General features: G+C 38.2%; 1 protein-coding gene across 1 annotated transcript in view; it reads left to right on the forward strand.

Annotated features, from left to right (window-relative positions):
- The window catches only part of LOC127650893 (CUB and sushi domain-containing protein 3-like), a 686,283-nt gene that overhangs the window by 178,910 nt on the left and 490,411 nt on the right, over window positions 1-16,962 (forward strand). Inside the window, exon 3 of the mRNA XM_052136534.1 lies at window positions 6,394-6,506. Coding sequence (XP_051992494.1) covers window positions 6,394-6,506 — 113 coding nt within the window. The remainder of the gene's footprint in view (window positions 1-6,393; window positions 6,507-16,962) is intronic.

A 16,962-nucleotide genomic window follows, 5' to 3' on the forward strand; every position in this document is an offset into this window, starting at 1 on the left:
ACACACACTGACCCGCACTCTTGCCAGCCAAATATTATTTCCCCACTCACAAGGGCTCCCCCGGCTCCCCCCATCCTCATGCAGTGGATGCTTGGCACGCACGGCGTTGACAATGGGTTCCCGTAGCGTAAGCTAGCTTACGCAATACGAGAGAACCTCTCGTAAGAGAACGAATCGGTTACCTAACGTAACCTCGGTTCTCTTTAGGCGAGGAGCGAGTATTGCGTAACCGGCCGTGCTTTCGCGCCACGGCGACTTTCAGCTTCATTCAATGAAAACCAGGGTTCCAGCCTCACGAACTACGCTTATATGCACTCTAGCCACGCCCATTTTGGCGGGCTTTGATGCAGTAAGCGCGGATGCCTCTCATTGGGCCGAGTTCGCCCAAGTTCGATCTATAGGCTGCAGCAGTTGCCGCAGAGCAACCAATGAGCTCGCTAGCTAGCCCGCTCAAGGTCTGCAGTTGCTGCACTGCGTTGACAAATGATACAAAATTAAGGATAATTTTTTGGCTTCAATATCTCAGAAAAGATGAATCTTTCCTGTAGCGTAAGCTAGCTTACGCAATACTCGTTCCCTCGTCTAGAGAGAACCAAGGTTACGTTAGGTAACCGATTTGTTATATAAGATAGTGGTGTGCCATGGGATTTGTAATGGAAAGCAAGTGTGCCATGGCAGAACATTTTTTGGAAAACACTGATCTAAACCACAGAGTTTATCTACAAAAAAGTGTCCAAAAGCAAACGTCTAGGTTAATGTTGTAACCTCCGTTCCCTGATGGTGGGAATGAGACCTTGTGTCGAGTGAAGCGACACTAGGGGTCTTTCTTGAAGGCCTTGGTTACCTCTGAACTTGAGAAAGGGCCAATGAGAATTTGGGAGACAGAATTTGCATGTCCCTCCCCCAGACATATTGGTATAAAGGGAGGGAATCATGCATCTGTTCATTCAGGTTTTGCACTGAGGAGCCGAGAATAAGGTTCGGTAATTGCAGTGGCTCGGTTCAGCGTCGTGGCCAGGGGGACACAATGTCTCATTCCCTCCATCAGGGAACGAAGGTAACAACAGTAACCTAGATGTTCCCCATCTTTCGCTCACTTCGACGTTGTGTCGAGTGAAGTGACACTAGGGGTCCCTATTCATTCATGCCATGTGCTGAACCGTGTATGTGCGCTGCTGACCCAGGTGTGGGCAGGCAGTTGCGTGCCAAAGCAGCAGGCTGCATCAGTACCGTTCCCCAACGCCCCATAAAAATCATCATGAACTTTTTAGGTTCCCGGCATCCCAGAGGGGGGTGAACCCCTTCTTCATCTCAGCTAGAGGGACAGGCTCTATAGCGTCTTTGAGAAAGAGAGTCGTGATCTCCGCACGTAGGGTGTTGGCGTGTTTGCCATGCACCGAGGTAAAGTGGACGCCGCCGAACTGAATGTCCAAGGTCCGTGCAAGGGGCACTAAGGGGATGATCGCTTTTGACGTACCTGGCTAGGCTTCGCAGCTGGGCAGAGCAGGAGCAGGTTAGTGACAGAGGAGGAGGTCCTTTGTAGCCATCCTCTAGACTCGTCAGAACTGACCAGACGGGGGGCAGCCGTGAGAATGACATTTGCGGGCCAGATGACCCAGGGAATGAGGAAATCAAAGAAAAACTTCAAGAAAGTCCCCTGGTCCCCTTGAGTCATCCAGAAAACCTGATGCAATGCTTGCACAAATATGTTTTGTATTAGGTGGATGGTTGGAAATGGAGTGTTGAATAAAGATGGTTAAGTTGATTTCAGCTCCTTAGTGTTTATTGTATTTGTTTGTTCATAGAAAACAAAGGAAAATTCACACACATACAATTCACCTCTGCAATGAGTTTTGATCATTTTATCAACACATTTCTCATGGTAGACTGACACACATACATAAACACACACACACACGGCAATAAAAGTGGGGAATTGTTTTCTGTTTGTGTTTTTATTGGAATGTGAGGATTTTGAGAATTTGCGGAGTGCCTATGGTTTGCATTTTCCACATTTTATTTTAAGTATATACTGTTCTTGGTGCCTCCAAACCCCCCCCCCAGCATGCAATATTTATTTATATAGTCTCTTTATATTTAGTGTTGCTAGTATATAATCTGTGTAGCGAATCAGCTCTATGAAATATTAATAATCAATCATAACTTGTTATAATCGATTATGAATACTTGGATCAGTTAATCGGGTTAACTTGATGTAGCTACATTAACATTACAACCAAATACTCGGTTCATCCCGTGAACACTCAATATTGGTAATTAATTAATTAATAGAAAGGTACATTTCGGGGCATGGGAAATGTCTTTCTTACTAAGTATTAAGAGCAAGTAGTCAAAATCTATGATTAGTGACTTTAGATATGAGCTTGAGACACAGACAACTTTACATGTGACATGAACAAGACTTTATTAACTAGACTAAACATTTAAACTACTCTAACATACATATACATACATTCATACAGTTTACCAAGGGAAAGAGGGCTGAAGCAGAATACAGGAAGGCAAGAAGTTATAGCATTGTTTGAAGTTCAGCAGATCAACAGCCTGAGCAAACCATCATATTAGTTCTGACACGCCCTTTTTAGAAAGGGGTGAGGATACTTAATGTATCAAATAATGAGACTAAGTTTGATACTTGCATGTCCCATTTGAATTAAACTGTCCTGATGCAATTTGTTGAGGCTCCAGTTGATCTTTGATGTTGTTGTCTTGATGAGAGAGAGAACCAGTGGGAGTCAGAGACAAGGCCGTAGCCTGGCGCACGCTTGGGAGTCCTTGGGGCCTTCTAGTTCAGCATCATTCAGCAAAGATTGAGAGAGCACAAGGCTCAGAGGACCAGAAAACAGGAGAGGCAGGAAGCAAGAGCGAGAGAGCTAAGAGAGGGCTAAGAGCGCGAAGAGAGTGGGCGCAGCAATTTTATACCCTTAGAAAACATGTCCCACCTCTCATTGGCTCGACCAATAAGAAGGGTTTGAGTTCTAGGCGGGAATTTGGTTTATTGCTCTTTGTTGTAAAATTGCCCATTGCATGTGCAAGAAAGAAAATAGGAAATATACTTGTAATACTAATATGTTGTTGTTATCGACATATCATGTACACAGTCATTTCAATCTTCAAAATACCAAGTTATAGAGACCAAATATGCCACACATATGATTTTGGTTAACCATAGTATGCAAAGACTGAAACATTAACCCATTAGTTTGCAAGAAAACATAGATCAAGCACATTTAAGGGAAAATGTGAGATGGCACATTAGATACATGTCAATATTTATCACATGGATATATAGAATATATATATAGGATTAACAGGGTTCATTTCTCTTTCTCAGTAAGAGAATGAAGTGAGGGTCAGCACTTCTCTGAACATTTCTTTGGAGGTCGTAAAATTCTCCTTCCATTGGGACAGGAGAATGATTCCTTTGTCAAGGCTCATTTGCATGTTTATGACAGTAAGAGATTTTGGGCTGAATGACTCAAAAGATAGTAAAACATCGCGTAATATCATTCTACAGAGATCTTATATTCGAATTCAGCTCGGACAAATCGTAAGGTTTAATTTGATACCAAGAAACGTGTGTTTAGTACACTTAAAAAGGGAATATACACTGAGGCTATTAAATATGAGGCCTCAGAGTTTAAAACACACAACGAAACAGTTCTAACGAGTTTGATATACCTCAGAAATACACAACATACAGGGATTACACGTATTTCATTAGCAATATGCAGTTCTGTGTTTAACTGAAAAACACACACACACACATTTTTACGTTCAACGTTTCCCCCTTCCTGTCCACACGATAAGCACGTGGTGAGCATGCGGATGTCACATGTGGTTCTCTGTCAATAGTTCATTGTCAATACATTTATTGTGCTTGTGGAGACTAGTTGGCGCTATTTCAGTAATTAGGGGAGTTTCAACAGTAAGTTCTTGTTTGTTCGGAACCTGCCGAGTTAATGATTCCTTCATTGATTCCCCCAGTCGCTACATCTGCCTCTGTATGTTCCGAAGAGTCAATTAAATTAAGCACATCACCAGTGTCACGTATATAAGATGATATTTGTTTTACACAAGTGTTTAAGAAAAATCCACACATTTTTAAATGTTTTCATTTTACGAACCAATCGACGATACAATATGTCTTCCCGGAATTGGGGATTCCAGGTTTTATGTATCTTCGGTAAAGTATATATGACTGGTTTGGCAGTCATATATACTTTACTGAAGTATTCCCTTCTTAGTAATCTCACCAGCATCAAACAAAATTCGTAACATTTCATGTATAGTTTCTTTAAAAATATTAGTGGCATCTGCAGGTAGTCTTTTATAGAATTTATAATTTGATTGTCTGTAATTTCATACCCTAATCAGTTAATGATTGTAAAACCACTGCCCCTCCTTTATCCGCAGGGCGAATGACAATATCGGTGTCTTGCTGAAGTTCAATAATTCCTTGTATTTCAGCAACAGACATTTTGCTGAAAATGTTTGGTTCTCATTCATAGCCAAAGTGATGTCTTGTTCTACAAGTCTGCAGTAGGTTTCTAATGAGGCATTTCTGCTCTTAGTCAAGATTTACCTCGAAAAGGATTCTCAGTCCTCAAAGATGATGCCTCACGGAAGGGAGACATGGTTTTGTCCACAGCCTGGAGGTAAATCGGCATAGATGGAGCATCCTCAAACCTGTAATTCAAGGGTTGGTCATTGCTGTTGCTGATTTGGAAGATGCAAATAAATATTTCAAACAAGGATTCCTAAAGAACTTCTGAAAGTCTAAATTTGTTTCAAATTCTCTACAGTGAGTGGTAGGCACAAAAGAGAGTCCTTTCTGCAGAGCTGTTTATTGTGCCTCTGATAAATCTGGCCTGTTCTTACATCTCTGACATTTCTTTTTCTTTTCTCATTTTTGATCCGATCGCTGCAATGGAGGAAATTTGTTGTCACTGTTTATATCCAAAAGACTCACTCTGCTTTTTGATGTAGCACTACTATTCTCCAACATATTATCCAAGGAATAGGATGTCATGGAATTTTCTCGTTGTCTGTACTATAAAAAATAGCGAATGGGTCTTTTTTGTTCACTTTTCCATAAATAAACCTATTTCCACTTATAATCCTCATCGTCTTTATTAAATTTTTTAAACTTGGTCAGTTTGATCTCTGTTTCCATCTTGGACTTATAGGACTTAAGTTCTTTATTTATTTGAGCGAGATCCACTCTTTCAAGTTCACATTCAGACCCAGTGGAAACATGTCTGTCAATATTGTGGTTTGTGTTGTCTGTGTGTGTGTGTGTTTGTGATATACTGAGACACTTACAACGGAAGTAAATGGGGCGCCAATTCAATTTTTGACTTTATAATACTACCTTTTTCAAAAGTATAGACACAAGGCATAAACAATATCTGTATTCATATAATTTTAGTGTAATAAAATTGCTTACCAACATTTTCTGTGTAAAGTTATTACAATTTTACATCATTGTTGCCATGACAATGTAATGTCAACAACCCCTAAAATGACTGTAAAAATTACAATTTTAACAGCTCAAATTATACATGAGTTTTGACAGTATAATTAATTTAAGTGCTTTTATTAAATTCTAAGCTTTGAAATTGGCCACATTCACTTCCTTTTTATGTGCCTCACTGTAGCCTTGACTTTGGCCTTTTATTTTAAATAAAAGGAAGGACGAGTCAAAATTAATTATTGTGGTAATCAACATAATGCCACAAATGCTGTCTATCTATGTCAAATCCTTATCCATATAGATTTGTGATGGCAGGGCATTGATTCGAGATCATATCAATAGTCAATATTGTCTGTATTTCAAAGACAAGAGACCTGTGTTTTAAATGTGTAATTTCTGTCCCACTAGTGGCACAAGATGGAGTTGCATGAGTCATGACAGTTTTCAAAAAGCTTTTCTAAAAACTCCCATCTAACATTGGTTGGGCAGACAGACAGTAATGCCTCAAACTCATGCCATTGGTTGAGCCAATGTTTCTCAAACAAACAGAGCCACATTGTTTGATAGTGCCACAGTGTTTAAACTTTTTTGGGAAATGAACCTGTGAATGGCATACTTGTAGTTGACTAATTTTAGCTGGGGAGAAAATATGTACACATACAAAAATAAGTAAATGGCCATTTCAGTTTTAAATATGTTTAAGGATGGTTTAGAGATGGATAATGTTTTGTGTTCACGAATATAGTAGTATGGGTAAAAATTACAAACAGCACTGAGACTTTCTAAACATGCAATATGTACGAACATGCAAAGATGGTATGTGTACAATTTAAACAGTTTGTTTATGGGATCTTTCTTCTCTAACATAATCTTTGTTCTCTCTTTGCTCTCTTTAGGTTAACAGGTTTCCAAATCCCCCCTCCCGTCACGAGCACTGGGTCTGTATTCTCCCTGAGACTCACCAGTGACTTCGCCGTGAGCGCGCATGGCTTTAAACTTTATTATGAAGGTAAACATTCCAGTCTCTTCTTTGTAGTGGTGTGGCCTGTTAAACTATATTGTCATATCTTACAGCACACATCAAGTGAAATATACAGTCTGAACATTAATTAGGTGCTGCTTTGTTCTACAAGTTAAAGACTACACTTCGATCTGTGCCAATCATAATTGTGTTTATTAAATCTCAATGAAGGTGTGGACTCTGAATAAAGACCTCATCACTCCCCATTAAAACTTGTAAAGTGACTGCTGGAGGCCTTGCCTGAAACAAAGAATACTCACAATTTTGGACACCCACTGTTTAATTTCCATGAAAGTACAGTAGTAGAGCATTGTGTCACATTCTATTTGATAAATGCTACATGCTAACTAATGCATGGTGATGGGCACTTGCACTTTTCTCTCTCTCTTTAATGTACTTTTTAATGTGCATTTTTTGTTTTGTTTTTTCCAGTTACTTGGCTGTGAGCCTTGCAGATTTCTTATGGTGGCCTGCCATCTGTAAAGTTTGTTTTATGCAAACAACAATGCTAATAAATAGAACATATTTATTAAGGTGCATTCGTGAAGACACACACTGTCAATAAACAATTAGAAATAAATGATTTGTACATGGTTCTCAAAAAGATGTGTTATATTAAATATTTCATTTAATTTTTGAATGTTCATGGCCCAGCCTGATCTCATGTAAATTATGTTACCATGGCAATATTTTTGCAAAACAAAATGATATGCTTCATTAAATGTTTTGCTGCAGACATGTCCAGAGAGAGGCGCCATAATGAGGTTTAAAGGTGAATGTTCCATGTTTTAATAAGTAAAACATACCTACCTAACCTAAAACTTTTACATAAACCTAACCAATAGTGTCCTTAAAACAAATGAGAGGTGAACAAAACTGACATCTTTAACCAACACCTAAACATAATCAATAGTTTATAAAGTATAAATCAGCCATTGTACTCATGATTTGTGTGAAAATGAATAAAAAGCACAGTTGTTTACATTTATGCATTTGGCAGACGCTTTTATCCAAAGTGACTTACAGAGCCCTTATTACAGGGACAATCCCCCCGGAGCAACCTGGAGTTAAGTGCCTTGCTCAAGGACACAATGGTGGTGGCTGTGGGATCGAACCAGCAACTTTATGATTACCAGTTTACCAGTTATGTGCTTTAGACCACTACACCATTAGTCTTCTGATGCCCAAAATAAAATCAAAAACAAATAATCTGTTATTTGCTACTGAAATCCATTTACAAATACATTTTGAGTGAAACTTTGGTTATAGTGCTTAATAACAGCCTAAGAGAGCAAGGCTTTGAACTTCTTATGAGAGCATTTGGTGGCTGGATAAATGGGAGGAAATGCGCGCACACTACACAGATTAGCTTTGGGAGTGTGTCGGTAGCAGGGAGATGGATGAGTGTCGTCTTGTTGGTGTGTATCAGAGCAGCTCTGCTTGTCTTTCATTGTCTGAACTGAGTCACTTGAGGTTGTCTGCGTCAGAATGAGGCATCATTTACTGGGCTGTTTTGGTGTCTAGGGCCGGTTGCCTCCCCTTCCCTTTGATGAATTTTTGCATCAAACAATACAGGAACAATTGTCTCTCTGCTGCAACTTTCTGAGAACTGTGGACTCTAATATTCTCTCTTACCCATTTTAAGTTAAAAATGGGATTGTTAGTTGGTAAGATATTAAAATTTGGTTTAAAAGTGAATTGTGCAATGTCTGTAAAAAAAGAAAAAAAAGAAGTTTCCCAAAAAATTCCCTCATCTGCCATTGGTTGAACAGACAGATATATCCATCCTACATTCACAGGATTGGTTGAGTAGTTTTGATAGTGACACTTTTCAGCAAAATCACCCTACAATTGGCTTACGTATTGTCATCTCTGCATATTAAGTTGAGATAGGTTGAATTTTTTTTTTAATTGTAAAACTGTCATTCAGGACTAGTTAACTAGCCATAATTGTATTAAACTGTTTATTTCTTCTCTCTTTTGAAAAAACCCTTCTAAAAAAACAAAGTAAAGCAATATAAAACACCTCTTTTCAGAGTTCACGAATAGTTTAGCAGTCTTAATATGAGACTCATAAAGATGAGGACTGCACACACATATCCTAGGGTGACCATATTTTGATTACCAAAAACCAGGACACTCGGCCCGGCAATGAGATACTCAAATGATACTCGAATTTTACTCAAAGATGCCTTGTTAATTTCAATACATTTAAAGTAGGCTATGCCTCTGTATGGATATAAAATTGTTATTACAAAATACTATCTATCAAAGACACAAAAAAGATGGCCAGGACAGGACGTGAAAACAGGACATGTCCTGGTAAAACAGGACGTTTGGTCACCCTAACATATCCATAAATGTACATGCAATATACACTTACCTAAAGGATTATTAGGAACACCTGTTCAATTTCTCATTAATGCAATTATCTAATCAACCAATCACATGGCAGTTGCTTCAATGCATTTAGGGGTGTGGTCCTGGTCAAGACAATCTCCTGAACTCCAAACTGAATGTCAGAATGGGAAAGAAAGGTGATTTAAGCAATTTTGAGCGTGGCATGGTTGTTGGTGCCAGACGGGCCGGTCTGAGTATTTCACAATCTGCTCAGTTACTGGGATTTTCACGCACAACCATTTCTAGGGTTTGCAAAGAATGGTGTGAAAAGGAAAAACATCCAGTATGCGGCAGTCCTGTGGGCTGAAAATGCCTTGTTGATGCTAGAGGTCAGAGGAGAATGGGCCGACTGATTCAAGCTGATAGAAGAGCAACTTTGCCTGAAATAACCACTCGTTACAACCGAGGTATGCAGCAAAGCATTTGTGAAGCCACAACACGCACAACCTTGAGGCGGATGGGCTACAACAGCAGAAGACCCCACCGGGTACCACTCATCTCCACTACAAATAGGAAAAAGAGGCTACAATTTGCAAGAGCTCACCAAAATTGGACAGTTGAAGACTGGAAAAATGTTGCCTGGTCTGATGAGTCTCGATTTCTGTTGAGACATTCAGATGGTAGAGTCAGAATTTGGCGTAAACAGAATGAGAACATGGATCCATCATGCCTTGATACCACTGTGCAGGCTGGTGGTGGTGGTGGTGTAATGGTGTGGGGGATGTTTTCTTGGCACACTTTACGCCCCTTAGTGCCAATTGGGCATCGTTTAAATGCCACGCCCTACCTGAGCATTGTTTCTGACCATGTCCATCCCTTTATGGCCACCATGTACCCATCCTCTGATGGCTACTTCCAGCAGGATAATGCACCATGTCACAAAGCTCGAATCATTTCAAATTGGTTTCTTGAACATGACAATGAGTTCACTGTACTAAAATGGCCCCCACAGTCACCAGATCTCAACCCAATAGAGCATCTTTGGGATGTGGTGGAACGGGAGCTTCGTGCCCTGGATGTGCATCCCACAAATCTCCATCAACTGCAAGATGCTATCCTATCAATATGGGCCAACATTTCTAAAGAATGCTTTCAGCACCTTGTTGAATCAATGCCATGTAGAATTAAGGCAGTTCTGAAGGTGAAAGGGGGTCAAACACAGTATTAGTATGGTGTTCCTAATAATCCTTTAGGTGAGTGTATATATATTGTAAACTTCTGACTTCAAATGTATATCTTTTGCACTCACCTGAATATGTTATGAGCATATATGGGAACATGTTGAAAAACAGATGATGGAAGGAAAAATGTATGCACACAAAGCTGAAGTAACTTAAGAATGTTTCCTGAAGGATTTCAGACTCTACTTTTCAGACCTTGACAAATAGACAGGTATCTTAGGGCAGTGTGGGTGTAGTACATGTTTATTTCAAAGACACTACTCTGTCACCAGGGAAACTTGCTTCTCGGAGAGGAAGTCAGCAGTTCTACTCATGCTGTTGTAAACGCTTGCCTGAAGCCATTGTTCTCTTGAGGGCTAGAGCAGGTAAAATACATCTTACAACATCCATACTGGCTCTGAAAATCTCAAGAAGGTCTCTTAAGCTACAACTAGGGATGCACCAATACCGATACTGCTAACGGAATCGGGTCTGATACCATGCTCATGTACTTGTACTTGAAAAAATGCTCTGTTACCAAAACCAATACCATCTGATGTATGAATGCCATTAGACATTCAGCACATAGATTAAAATCATGTCATGTCCTAGTGAGATTATTTAACAGCGAAATCTACGATTTAATTAGATAAATAGATTGTTTGCACATGCAGCGTTTTAAATGTGAGTGCTTGTTAGTGTGGAGCCGGTGTTGTGCAGGAATAGTTATACAAATTGCTCATACATTAGAGATCCTTGGCTCATACACTGAAAATAATATTGTTTGTAGCAGATGACAGCAGGCAGAGCACTAATTCACTTTTTAGCACAAGTAATATACAGACTACATGTTTATTTATTTATATAGTAGCCTTTTTGCGGTTTAATAATTCCTGTGATTCACATAGCGACCTGCTTTTCCGGATTGGGAATCTGCCATCATTTCATCAGAGCTCCTTGGTCTTACAACAGAGAAACTCTTCAAATTAAAAAGCTCAGCCAAAATAAAAGCTGGAAAAAGTTTGACAGAAATAGATTGTGACTGTATAAACATCCTCTTACTTTTAATTGCTTTTATGTTCAGCAAACTTAACATGTGTAAATATTTATATGAACATAAAAAGATTCAAAAACTAAGACATAAACTGAACAAGTTTCACAGACATGTGACTAACTGAAATGGAATAATGTGTCCCTGAACAAAGGAGGGGGCTGATTTGGCCTCCAGCTGCATTAAGTACTTCAGTGCATCTCCTCCTCATTGACTGCACCAGATTCGCCAGGTATTGTTGTGAGATATTACCCCACTCTTCCACCAAGGCACTTGCAAGTTCCCAGATATTTCTAGGGGGAATGGCCTTAGCCCTCAGCCTATTTCGGACAATCTGAGCATTGATGGAGGGATTGTGTGTTCCTGGTGTAACTCCGGCAGTTGTTGTTGCCATCCTCTACCTGTCCCGCAGGTGTGATATCCGGATATTCTGATCCTGTGCGGGTGTTACCTGTGGTCTGCCACTGCGAGAATGATCGGCTGTCCATCTTGTCTCCTTGTAGTGCTGTCTTAGGCGTCTCACAGTATGGACATTATAATTTATTGCCCTGGCCACATCTGCAGTCCTCATGCCTCCATGCAGCATGCCTAAGGCACGTTCACTCAGATGAGCAGGGACCCCGGGGATCTTTCTTTTGGTGTTTTTCAGAGTCAGTAGAAAGGTCTCTTTAGTGTCCTAAGTTTTAATAACTGTGGCATTTATTGCCTACCGTCTGTAAGCTGTTAGTGTCTTAACAAAGGTTCCACGTGTGCATGTTCATGAATTGTTTATGGTTCATTGAACAAGCATGGAAAACATTGTTTAATCCCTTTAAAATAAAGATCTGTAAAGTTATTTGGATTTTTACTAAATTATGTCCTGAAAGGGGATGTTTCTTTTTTGCTGAGTTTAGTTATTTAATATTCACTGTTATACTACTACTACTAATAATAACAATAATACATCTCTAACTGTGTTATATTTAATTTAAGCAATATCTCACATCTGTGATGGTCTGTTATGCAGCACTGTATTTGGCAAAGAATAACTCCAATGTATTTAGGATTATGCTGTGAGGTTCTATATATAAGCATTCATGTGTAAAAAAAAAAAATCAATAGTATGTTGAAAATGAATTTTTATAATTTTTAAGTTTTAATTAATTTATTTATTTAAACACAATTCTGATGGTAAAATTTTAATAAATTGCTGATTGAGGTATCAGACTCTGTATCGGTACTTGTACTCATTCTCAAAAAAATGATATCGGAACATCCTACAACCAAATTTCCAAAAGGAGCAGCTCTTGTACTTGTATAGGGCCTCACAGACTTTCCCGGTGTAGTGGTTTTCATTCAGTATATGAATATTGTATTATACTTTAATATTAATGATGCATGCAATCTTTATTAAAAATGCATACCAAACTAAAGGGGAAATGTAAGCAGACAGTGATTTGCTGTGTTTTGCTTTCTCTGTGGCCCTCAAGTTTACTTTTCTCACTGAGATCAGGAAAATAAAATAAAATAATTTTAATTTAATTCTGTTGAAAAATCCTTTTGCCATACAAAGTACATTCACATATGAACCCCCTAATGCATGGTATGCATGTGTGTGCCTATGCAGATGCAGCCTTTTTTCAGTCCTTCAAACATCTCTGTCATATACTGTCAAACATCTCATATACACGGTCTCTAATATTTTGTATTCAGGCAGAGATCATAATTTATATTTGGATGTTTTTTGTTTAGTTTTTTGTTTTCAGAAAAAGTGTTGCTGGTTAAAAGGAAATATTTTTTCCTTATTGAATAGTAATTGCATAGTGTACAATACAGTGAACCAAATTGAAACTCTCCCAAAATGTCCATTATTTGGCCCTTTGTGAAATAATATTTCATTAATCAAAGGGTTACTAATCAAATTCTCTTTGGGGCCCTAGATGCTTTAAAATGTCATAGGAATTCATTCAAGGGCACAATGGACCATTTTTACAGACTGTCATGATATGTTTCGCCTTATTTGGTAGTGTAAATTCAGTAAATTGTTTGTCAGTGTTTTGTAAACGTAAAACATAATTTTTGGTGTGAAATAATAAATATTATAATGGTGTTTCAAATACAGCTGCTGAGGGAGTGACTGCATTTTATATTGTTCTCATTCCTGACTCTCATGACCCACAACTCTATATTTTTACTCTTTTGTAAATTTGTGGAACCATATTAATGGATTTTTTTATGAACCTAGAAATAGTTTTTGCTGCAGTTTACCTTGCAGTAGTTTACTCCCATGTTCCAACCAGTAGATATGAAAAGGGTCCTTTGTGATAAAAATATGTTATACAGTGCAAACACTGCTCATAGTGCATAAGCAATGAGACTTTACTGCCAACCCATCTCACCCTTGCATCTAAACCAGCAGGGAACCTGAGCTGTGGTCTGTGCTGACCCCAGGAATCCAGAATGCTTGATTGATTGATTGATTTTACATAAATCTCTGTTTTCATGAAGAATTTACAGATTATTATCTGAAAAAACCGAAGCAGATAGGGCGCAGACAGTTTAAGGCAAACGCCTCGAGTGATCTTTCTCAAATCTCTGCTCACACCCAAACATAATCTATCCTATGGAGTAGGATATTTCTTTTTCTTTCCTCTGCATGACATTTAATGAATATACTGCTGCATATGAGCACATTTGACATAATCAGGCAGATTTGCACTGTTGACAAAGGTCACAGGAAGTCATTGTTCTTTGCCTCCATATTGCATTTCCTTTTCAATGCTTTCCTGTTTGCCTGAAATATTTAATATCCTCACTAATGACTTTCCACCACTTGCTTAACATGCATGGCTCCTCCAAGCATATTTTCAGGTTGAAATTAATTGTATTAATTTATATATTCATCTAACTTCAGGCTTATTCATGAAGATCATTTACAAGCGGTAATGGGAGAGATGCTGCTTTATTAAGAATGTTTCTACTGACCCCTTCAGTCTCCTGTCACTTCATTTTGAGTGACAACACTTTACCCTAATTAACAGTGACTTAATAGGAAGATGTTTAATAACTCAAATTGTAACTTGCCATCTGCAGCTTGTAAGAGTTTTGAGAAATAGGTTTCAGTAATGTTATAGATCAGTGGTTCTCAGCTGGAGATCCACATGGTACAGCCCTGTACATGAAGACCAATTTGCTGATAGCAACCAAACATCGATTTATTCCAAAAATAAGACAACTCAAGAAAACCTTGTTTACATTAAATTTGACCTATTCTCTGCTTTTGATGTCAAAATGTTAACAAACATGCACTCAACACTTGCATTCATAAGATAAGCCACTATGTATACCAGTTTGTTTCCATGCAGAGTGAATCAAGGCAATGGACCAAAATCAATGTGTGTCTATTTATATTTTCTAAATGACCTTACCCTGATAAAGGAAAACCTTTTAGGCTTTTACTTGAAAAAACACATAATGTTAGCTGTATAAGTATTATCAGTGAATGACTTTGCATGTAAGTGCGCTCAATGAGGACACATCAAGCAACCTGTCCATTGTGGGATGTATGGTATCTGTTTTGTGGCAAACTTCTATGTGGTGACAGATTAATTTGTGCCAAAATACTGTAAAGTTTGATTGTAGAGTTTGATTGACATGCTTTTTGATGTCACCACAAGATATGGATTGAGTTATTGCCCCTCTTAAAAAAGTTGAGAAGCCTTTTTATTTTTGCTATCCTAACAATAGATGATTATATGGTGAGTTGCATTTTATTATTTGCATTTAGAATTATTTTTCTCACTGTGACCCTATCATAACAGATTTTTGCCACTGTTATAGATTATTTGAACAGATACTGTACACTAGAATTGATTGATTATCCATTGCAGAGTAGCTCCCTGGAGCAACCAGGGGTTTAGTGTCTTGCTCAAGTGCACAATGAGTGATGCCTAAAGACACAACACTCAGGTTCAAACATGCAACCTTTTTGTGTCCAGATCAGATTTTTAACCAAAATGCACCATGCCGGGAATTAACATCCCCCACCTAATGTACACATATATATGCTGAACTTACTTGATTTATTCAAGTCAGGCCATGCCAGACACAGTACTGTTATAATTCATGGCTGTTGAGTAGACCTTGAGTAGTAGATCAAACCTGATTTTCAGAAATACATCAAGGTCGGGATCAGGGTTGATTATGATGGATGACAAAATCCAGAGACGAACCTCCAAAGTACCAGCCAAGCAATAAACGTTCTTTACTCTATCCTTTGATCCCTTTATTTTGTCTAACACCAAAATATAAATCTGCTGTGTCTGTGAGCGCCAGACTCAGACAGTAGGTGGGACTGGGAGCATCCGCATCATACTGCTCCACAGCACAGTGCAGCAACCACAGCTCCATTGTTTACTTTTTAATTGAATCCGCAGGTAATAAAGAGCATCTAATCTGTGAGTGTGGGTAAAGACCTTTTCTCTCAATAATTAAGTCTCCCATCTGAGTGTCTGCTGAGGTATGTCTTAAAAGCTCTTTTGCAGACAAGAAGAATTGCAAAAGATTAGATAAGAAAGTGTCAGAGTTGCCTCCTTTATTTTCAGATCAATGATTTCTCCAGAGTTCTTGCTTTCTAATCCATTAGTCGGCTTTCCATTTTAAAGAACACTGTCAAAGCTTTTCTATGAAAATTTCTTGATTCTATAGTTCTCATCCTATTGACTGCACCTTTGTCATTTCAAAACTCAATTGTGTAAAGTGAAAATAATACAATCTACTATTTTTTTCTCAAAATGACAATGTGGTGTCATCTAAGTCTCATCTTTCACGTTTGTATTTATAGATGAGCTCATTAATTGCTAAAGAAAATATTATTATTAATACATATTAATACAATTAGTACAGTACCAGATGCTGAAGTCAAATACATCAAGTCAAGTGCTTGACATGAATTGAGCCTGAAGAAGTAATTAAGATCTGTAGATTTATAGCAAAGACACAATTGCATTTAAAATCTACAGAAAATAGCTATCAGCATGTTTACGTCTTAAATGTCCCACAAACACATTTATTTTTAGTTTTCATGAATAATTTCTTAAGAACAATATAAATATTACAAAAATGATTCTTTCATCAGTTGTGATTGAATATCGTGACTTACTGTTCAACTACCACTTTTAGAAAAGTTTAAATCCTTCATGACTGTAAATCTCATAGATTTAGCTAGTATGAGATCAGACATTCCTGCACACTCCTTGAGAGTTTTAAGACTGTACCTCTCAGTCCTTCAGATCTGAGGTTATGTGCCAACACAAAAACCTTACAGAATTAATTAAACATGTGCATGCTAATTGTTGCCATCCCATAAAGATCGTTTGGCCTCAGGGTGCAAAATGAGATGCACAGTTCAATTGAAAATCTTTACTTGAAAAGCTGCCTGTTGCAGATTACACAGTGGTTAAGAGAAAAAAAGAAAAGAAAAAACCTAACACGCTACGTGACGAGATAATTGATCGATTGTGTCAAAGATGACACAGATCTTGTCCAAGAAATGAGACAGAAGCCAACAAATCTAATATACGTGAGATATCAGGAATAAATTCCATTACTAGATATTGATCTTGAACAAATATCAGCTGCGTTTTACAAGATGGCATACAGGTAATTCTATATTTACTAATTCGGCAGACTTTTATTATCCAAAGTGACTTATCAAAGCAAATGTAAAATACATCTTAGCAGTTTATGTGTTCCTGGGTATCATACCCATGATGTCGCCGTTGCTTGTGCATTGCTCTACTAATTGAGCTACCGGAACAAAAACGCATTGTGCCATGTGGTGCAATTATCTATT

This window comes from Xyrauchen texanus, chromosome 10 (genome assembly GCF_025860055.1).
Source record: "Xyrauchen texanus isolate HMW12.3.18 chromosome 10, RBS_HiC_50CHRs, whole genome shotgun sequence".
Lineage (NCBI taxonomy): Eukaryota > Metazoa > Chordata > Actinopteri > Cypriniformes > Catostomidae > Xyrauchen > Xyrauchen texanus.